This window comes from Eptesicus fuscus, chromosome 23, assembly GCF_027574615.1.
Source record: "Eptesicus fuscus isolate TK198812 chromosome 23, DD_ASM_mEF_20220401, whole genome shotgun sequence".
NCBI lineage: Eukaryota > Metazoa > Chordata > Mammalia > Chiroptera > Vespertilionidae > Eptesicus > Eptesicus fuscus.
The window spans coordinates 28795392-28803337 of NC_072495.1; the positions used below are offsets into that span (position 1 = coordinate 28795392).

At 56.6% G+C, this 7946-nt stretch overlaps 1 protein-coding gene across 1 annotated transcript; it reads left to right on the top strand.

Moving 5' to 3' along the window:
• The first annotated feature begins 48 nt into the window (after positions 1 to 48).
• Positions 49 to 6738, top strand: PXMP2 (peroxisomal membrane protein 2). Its single transcript, XM_008157298.3, has 5 exons — positions 49 to 336; positions 1959 to 2072; positions 3499 to 3661; positions 5255 to 5374; positions 6437 to 6738. Exons 1-5 carry the CDS (start codon positions 215 to 217, stop codon positions 6503 to 6505), a joined length of 588 nt encoding a protein of 195 aa, XP_008155520.2. The 5' UTR covers positions 49 to 214; the 3' UTR covers positions 6506 to 6738.
• Positions 6739 to 7946: the final 1208 nt, after the last annotated feature.

The window sequence follows — 7946 nt, forward strand, 5'->3', positions numbered from 1 at the left end:
GTGAGGAGTGCGCAGGCGCGTCGACATCCAATCGCCGCCGGCGCCCGAAGGGAGGCGGCCGGTTAGGGACCCGAGGAAAAGTGCGCGGAGGCGCGCGCGGCGCACGGCGGGCTCTGTGCGGGGCGGCGCTGCGGGCCGCGGCGGGGCGGGAAGTGTCTGGCCGTCCCCGCGCCCGACGCCGAGCAGACCCGGGGCGGGCTTGGCGCGCGGAGGGATGGCGCCCGTGGCGTCCAGACTGCGGGCTGAGGCCGGGCTCGGGGCGCTGCCGCGGCGGGCGCTCGCCCAGTACCTGCGCCTCCTGCAGCTCTACCCGGTGCTCACCAAGGCGGCCACCAGGTCGGCGCGCGGCGGCCGGAGCCGGGCGGGGAGCGGCGTGGACCCCCCGAGTAGGCGCCTCCCGGGGGGTTGAGTGAGGAAGCAGAAACCCCGAGTGTACAACGAGCTTCCAAAGGCCCGGAACCCGCGGGAAGCTCGGCACCTGCGGTTCGGCGCAGTGGGCTCGGAACAGTGATTCGTAGGCACTGACGCTGGGTGCCCGGGAGCCGGGTAGAGGAAGCACCACGTCTGGGGGTCCTGCAGACCGGTCCCCGGAGGGGCTGGGGAGGGGCCCCTGCACCTGTCAGTCAGACGGCGAGGTGGTCAGGTTGGTCTTGGCAGAGCTCCGCCTTTAATTGGCAGCACTGAACTTTTTATGAGACTTTTCCCCGTCCGTTACCCTCATTTCACTAATTTTACTAGCTTGTTCCCTTTTATTAGCCCAGCCTTTCGTCAGGATGCACAGCGTGCTTCCTGGGTGCGGGGCGTTAGACAGGTGGGTAGGGCCCTGGCCCTCATGGAGGTTGCATGTGAGCGAAGAACTAGACAAAAAGCAGATAAATACATAGAAGGGCGAACTTATCCAAGGGGACATTTGAACCGAGGCCTGAACGAAGGGGTGCGGGGCAGAAGGGAAGCAAATGCTCTTTGGCAGCGGGTAGAGCAGAGCAAAGGTCCTGAGGGAGGAGCAGGCTCGGGAGTGGGAAGGTCTGTGTCGCTGAAGACCTGCCCAGTGAGCAGGGGGAGGGTGAGGAAGGAGTAGCCAGGGATCAGATCCGGGTCTCAGCACCCACAGTGAGACCTTTGGATATTTCAGCTCAGAGAGCGTCTCAGAAGTCAGCGAAAGACCACGCTTTGGAGCCACTGGGCCTCTTCTTTCATGGACGTTTTTATTGTGATAATTGGAGACTCACATGCAGTTATGAGGAATAATAGAGAGATCCCTGTACACTTACCCAGTTTCCCCCTTCGGTAACATTTGTAGAACTAATACACAATCACAACCAGAACACTGGCGTGGGCACAGTCCACCGGTCAGACTCAGATTTCCCCAGCGTTTCTTTTTATTAAAAAATATATTTTATTGATTTTTTACAGAGAGGAAGGGAGGAGGGATAGAGAGCCAGAAACATAGATGAGAAACACCAATTCAGCTGCCTCCTGCACGCCACGCCCCCTACTGGGGACCGAGCCCGCAACCCCGGGCATGTGCCCTTGACTGGAATGGAACCCGGGACCCTTGAGTCCACAGGCCGACGCTCTATCCACTGAGCCACACCGGTCAGGGCTCCCCAGCGTTTCTTGTACTTGCCAAGTGTGTGTGTGTTTAGTTCCACAGCTTTCTCACATGCACGGGTTGTATCCACCAACGGAGTCAAAGTACAGACTTTCCATCATAAGGATCCCTCCGGTCACCTACCCGCCACACATGGTCACCTGTGGCAGTGACGGTGTATCACCCTCAGGATATCGACACCGGCACATCCACCAAGTGGAGATCTTGCTTCGGTCTCCGCCCTTTGACTCGGGCACCTTGCACTGCAGCTGCTTTGATGAGCACTGGTCTCCGCCCTTCCCCAGCCTGACCTCACAACAGCCCTCCTGCTGGTCCTCCCGTTTCCTTACTCCCTCTCTGTCCACAGCGGCATTTTGTCAGCACTTGGGAACTTCCTGGCCCAGACGATTAAGAAGCGGAAAAAAGAAAACTGCTCTCAAAAGCTAGATGTCAGTGGGCCTCTCAGATATGCCATTTATGGGTGAGTTCCACAGCGGAGCCAAGTGCACCAAAGCCACGGTATCAAGTTTCTGGAATAATCTAATTTGGAAAAATAATTGTAAAAAGCGTTGAAGGAATCGTGGGGGGAAATCAGAACGGGATAGCGGTAGCGTGTTTTCTGGTTTTATGTGGTTATTTTTAATTTCACGGGCGGGCGTGGCCTCTTCACTGGGCTGAGAAAACTAAGAGCAGGTAACTCCCCTGAACCTAGAGGCCAACCTCAAGACTCGAAGGGCCATGAAAGTGGACATCAGACTCAGCTACGGCCAGTTAGTTATTTCCATAGCATTGGCATCCAGGTGTCCTGAAAAATGTCCAGTTTCCGAACCACTTATTGAATTGCAAAAGCTCAGAGATTCAGGAGTTTTACCGATTAAAGCCACCCTGAGTTCTCTGGCCAAAAGTAGTGTTTGTACAGATGGATTACTTGGAAGTCTTTTGCAACAAGAGATTTTTTTTCCCCAATTCAAAATTCACAAATACCATTTCTGTAAGTGTTGTTAACTTTACTCATCATATTGAAAGCTGCAATTCCCCACGGCTGGGAGGGGAGTGGACCAGAGCCACCTAGAAGGCCTCACCAACCAGTTTTCCATCCTCAAGGCTTCTGTTCTCCCACTGAGAACCCCTGCTCCAGGCCACTGGTCCTCTGGGTGAGAACGGAAAACTGAGAACCACTTACTTAAAGGCTTTCAGTCCAAAGGTGGAAGATCCCCGAGTCCCTGCCCATCTTTCTATTACTGAATTTTATGGGGCGGCAGGTCATTGTCCCAGATGCTGTGGCTGGGCCCAGTTCTCTGCACACTGGAAAGTAGCAGCAACGCAGGCAAGCAGGTGCACAGCCCCAGGGTTCACCCTGGCTAACTCCCCAAGGGGTTTGATGAAAAATTCAAGGGGTGGGAGTGGGGGGTGCATTTATTCATTCTGAGCACCTTCGACTCTGGCCCTGCCCGAGGCACTGCAGACACAGCAGTGAACAGACAGACACGGTCCTGCCCTGTGACGGTTTTACCTTCTGGGGGCAAAGAGAGGGCACTGTACAACTAAACAGAGGAGGTGATGGCATGCGGTGATAAACGCTATGAGGAAAGCCACATGGGCCTGGAAGAGGGTGGCAAGGACAGCAGTGGGCTTGTGATCTGGAGCCACCAAGAAAGGACTCTTCAAGCCGGCAGTGTTGAGAAGGAGCCGGCCACGTGAAGGAGGCAGGAGCCCAAGGCAGGAACGAGTCTGGTCTGTTAGAAGCAAACAGGAATGCTGGAAGCAGATTCAAAGAAAGCACACTTTCCAGGACCAGGGTCTGTGTGGTCAGTGCTGAGAGAGGCAGGGTTTGGGACCTGGCGTTTGGGGGTGAGCCTCGCCCTGAGAAGGTGGCCCAGCTCACCCCGCTTCCCCTGTGGCCTCAGGTTCTTCTTCACAGGGCCGCTGAGCCACTTCTTCTACCTCTTCATGGAGCACTGGATCCCGCCCGAGGTGCCCTGGGCCGGGGTCAAGAGGCTGCTCCTGGACCGCCTCCTCTTCGCGCCGGCCTTCCTGCTGCTGTTCTTCGTCGTCATGAACTTCCTGGAGGTTGGTCTCTGCTGCCGCTCCCCACTGGGCAAGGGTTCTTAGCCTGGCACCGGGGGGGGATTCAGGGTCTGCCAACTTGCCCGCCTCTCGCAGTGAAAGTTCACAGCTGCCTTGATCAACATCGGAAGCAAAGCACCGCCGTACTGGCAGTGCCTGTGGGCGTGAGTGGAAACCACGCCGTCGGGTGTCCCTGAACGTGGGTTGTGCGCCCCGCTCCTTGGCCTGCGGTCAGGTCTGGTCACTGAATGTGTTAATGAAGCACATCCTCTAGCCTGTCACCACACTTTTCTGATACTTGGATAGCTGTATTCAGGGTAACTGTTCCCTCAGTAGTCCTGTACGTTTTATACGTTACAAAACATGATTCTGGAATTGTCACCACACTTTTCTGATACTTGGATAGCTGTATTCAGAGTAACTGTTCCCTCAGTAGTCCTGTACGTTTTATACGTTACAAAACATGATTCTGGAAGGGGGGGTCCATGCAGACTGCTGAGGAGGCCCGTGGCCCAGGAGTTTCAGGCCTCGGTGATGTTGCAGAAGCCTGAGCTAACTCGGTACCCGGAGAGCCTGGGTGCTCCGAGGAGGCCGACTTACCCACCTAGTCTTCACGTCAGAGCCCACCGCACCAGGTCAGGTCCGCTCTAACGGGCCCTTCAACCCCTCCCCACCCGCTCTGTCAGCCTGCTCTGTGCCCAAAATGTGTCATGATCTGCCTTGAAATTTGTTCCAACCAATCACAGCAGGTAAAGGCTTCTCACTCAGGTTTTATTTTGAAACAGCATCTCCAGTCCTTGTTACTAAGGAGAGTAACCTGTGTTGTGTAAAGTGACCCTGGGGATAAGAAGGAAAGATGTTTAGACTTGACTGTGATTGCTAGTAATTCCCTGATAGTAAAAAAGAAATGTCTGGGAAGTCCTCAGGACATCAGCCAGGAGGAAGCAAAGGGTGCCCACGTCAGAAGGGAGGGGACAACGGCTGTTTCTCTTTTTAGTTCCTTCCAAATACAAAGGGAGTGTACTTTCATTAAGAAGTAAGAAGTGTTATCCAAGTGCATCAAGTCCCGGCTCATAAAGGATATGTGTAGGAGCACAGTGGACCACAGCTCACACTCACAGTCACACACACTCCAGCCGCCGCCGCAGCCAGCGTTCCCCCACAGGCCGTCCCTTTTGTGCGGGACCCCTGGTTGGCCGACTCCTAGAACCGTCGTCTGAAAGGCCACCCGCGTTTGCCCTCCCGGCAGTGAGGCAGGACCACAGCCCCAGCTGACACTGGGCACTGGCCTTGCCCGCCTGTGCCTCCCCGCTTCACGTCATTCTGGCCTCACATCTACCCTACAACATCAGGTCAGCTCAGGGCGAGGGCGAGGACACAGGTCGCCCACAGTGAGCGCGCTCACTGCTCTGGTGATGCCCCAAGTGGATCTACAGCTGCACCGCTCCTTACCCACCCTACGTGCCGCCCATGTTTACAAGGAACAAAGTCGACAGAGAAAACCCCCACTGTGTTAGGGTTTGGGGTCCCCAGACCCCAGTCCCCCGATCTCAGCCTGAGGCAGTGGGGCTCGCTCACCCCGTGTTTTCTTTCCAGGGCGGAGATGCTGCCGCTGGCGCTGCCAAGGTGAGGAGCGCGTTCTGGCCGGCGCTGCAGATGAACTGGCGCGTCTGGACCCCGGTGCAGTTCATTAACGTCAACTACGTCCCCATACAGGTGAGGCTGCCTCACCGCGCAGGGCCTCAGGCCGCCAGCCTCCACCAGAGGCCATTTCCCATCAGCCTTTTCCCCCCTTGCAACAATCTTTGTTTTCTCGAGGTGACTGTCACTGGGGACCTCTGTCCACACCCCCTTTCCTCTGGGAGGGTTGGGGGTGGGTAGGGCAGACTGAAGAGGGGTTAAGGGGTAAACTTGAGAGCGTGAGCGTGCAGACAACGGGGGCCACGGGGGCTGAAGACCTGCATGTGCACGGGCCTGGGGCTCCGAGAGGGGAGAGGTAGGGAGGGTCGAGGTTTTCCCCCAAGAGTGAACCCAGGGAACAGGTAGGTAAGGAAACCATGCGCTCTCCACAAAGAAGGAAAGACATGAGAAGACAGGATGGCTGAGGACATGGGTCTGTGGTTGTCAGAGGGCAGGCTGGACAACGGAATCTGTGAAAGGAGGAGGGACAGAGTGTTGTGTGGCTGAAGCTCCATTTTAGGGGGTTGCAGGCGATGCCTACGGGGCAGTGGTTTATGCAACAAATGTTTGCTGAGCACCTACTACCTGCCCCGCTGCCCTAGACTTGGGATCCAGTGGTGAACGAGACAGACCAGACTGTTTCTTCCAAGGAGCTGACCTGCCAGATAGACTCGCTGACTAGAGGTCAGGTGGGGTTTGCCTGTGAGATCACTGAAGCAGGGCAGTGGGACAGTGACAGCTTAGAGCGAAGAGCAGGTCAGAAGGACTGGAGGAAGCCACTGTGTGATGGCCAGTCCTGGGGTGAGAGGCTGAGCCGGGACCTGAAGTTGTGTTCGTGGAGGAGGGTAAGGGACGGTTACTGTGTTTCCCCTGCTGGCCTGGGTAAACCTGGTTAGGCGGGAACTCTGTCTCCCCCCGACCCCCCCGCCCACTGCTCTCTGCGGGAGGTCTGGCCCAGGGCTCCGTACAAAGTAAAGGCCTGTAAGTGCAATAGGGCTGGCTGGACCCGCCAGTGAAGGAACTCTGCCCGAGGGGACTGGTGTCTGGTGGGTGTGGTCAGGGCCTTGCGCTCACTGGGGCCTCTGTTCTCTCTGGCAGTTCCGGGTGCTTTTTGCTAACCTGGTGGCTCTGTTCTGGTACGCCTACCTGGCCTCCCTGGGGAAGTGAGGATGACCCGGAGAGGCTACACCAGCACGGCCAAGCCACATCCGGGGGAGTGCTCACCGGCCCAGGGTGAGAGCAGAAACAGCCGGGTCAGAACGAATCTGACTCCAGATCATGTGATCAACATGCCCTAAAATGATGGAGAAACAGCAACCTCAAAAACACCAAGAACGATTTCACTTGTCACCTTAGACTGCATTAGGATCACAATAAACTATAATGTAGCTTTTTTCAAGGGTAAATTTCTCCTAATGACTGCTGTGGCTTTGGGGACTGCCCTCGTGTCTCTTTTTACTTAAAAAAAACAATACACACACACACATACCTGTGTGTGTGTGTGTGTGTGTGTTTCAGAGAGGAAGGGATAGGGAGAGAGAGAAACATCAATGATGAGAGAGAATCATTGACTGGCTGGGAATGGAGCCCCCAACCTGGGCATGTGCCCTGACCAGGAACTGAATCATGACCTCCTGGTTCATAGATTTATGCTTAACCACTGAGCCACGCCAGCTGGGCCAGAGTGATTTTTTTTAAAATGTAACTCAGATCATGTCACTTCCCAACCTGAACACCTCCAGAGATGACCCGGGAACTTCACTTGTGGGCACTCAACCCCAAAGAACTGAGAGCAGGGACTGGAAGAGAGACTTGCCCACGCATGTCCACAGCAGCATTACAACCCAAGTGTCCACCAGCGGATGAATGGAAAGCAAGATGTGGGCTCTCCACACAGTGGAACCTCATTCAGTCTTAAAAAGGAAGGGAAGTCAGGCTCCCGCTACGTCACGGAGGTGAAAGAAGCTGGTCCCCAAAGGACAAGTACTAGACGATCCCACTTATACGCGGTCCCTCGAGTCAACCGCATAGAAACAGATGGCGGGAGCCGGGGCCCGCGCGGGGAAACGCGGAGTGAGTGAGTAACGTGGACAGGGGAGTCCGGGAGGACGTAGTGGGGACAAGGGTGGTGTCGGCTGCACAGTGCGAAAGTGCCTGCCGCCCCTGAGCTGTGCACTTGAACGTGGTTAAGACAGGAAGCCCCGTGTGGTGCCCACTTTACTCCAGTAACGACAAACCAAGCCCCACGGCGGTCCCACAGTTCACTAAACGGAACCCCAAGTTCTCATCTCCGAGGCCGCCTCGCCCGCCTCCTCTCCGCGCCTGCAGTCACCCGGGGCCCCGCGCTGTCCGGGCCGCGGAAACGCGCGCTCTCGAAGGCTACAGTGACCTGCACCCCGACTTTCTGCAGAAATTGGGGGGGGGGCGGGAACCACAGAACAGTCACTCACCTCAAGGCTGCACCTTGTTCCGGAAGTCGGTGTTCCCGGCTGCCCCCGCGGCCCGTGAGCCCTGGGAGGCGGGACTTCCGCCCCGCAGCGTCGGCCCGCTCGCCGGGACCTGACGTCGGCGGAAGCGTGAGCTGCGCCGCGCGCCGTCCGCGCTCTTA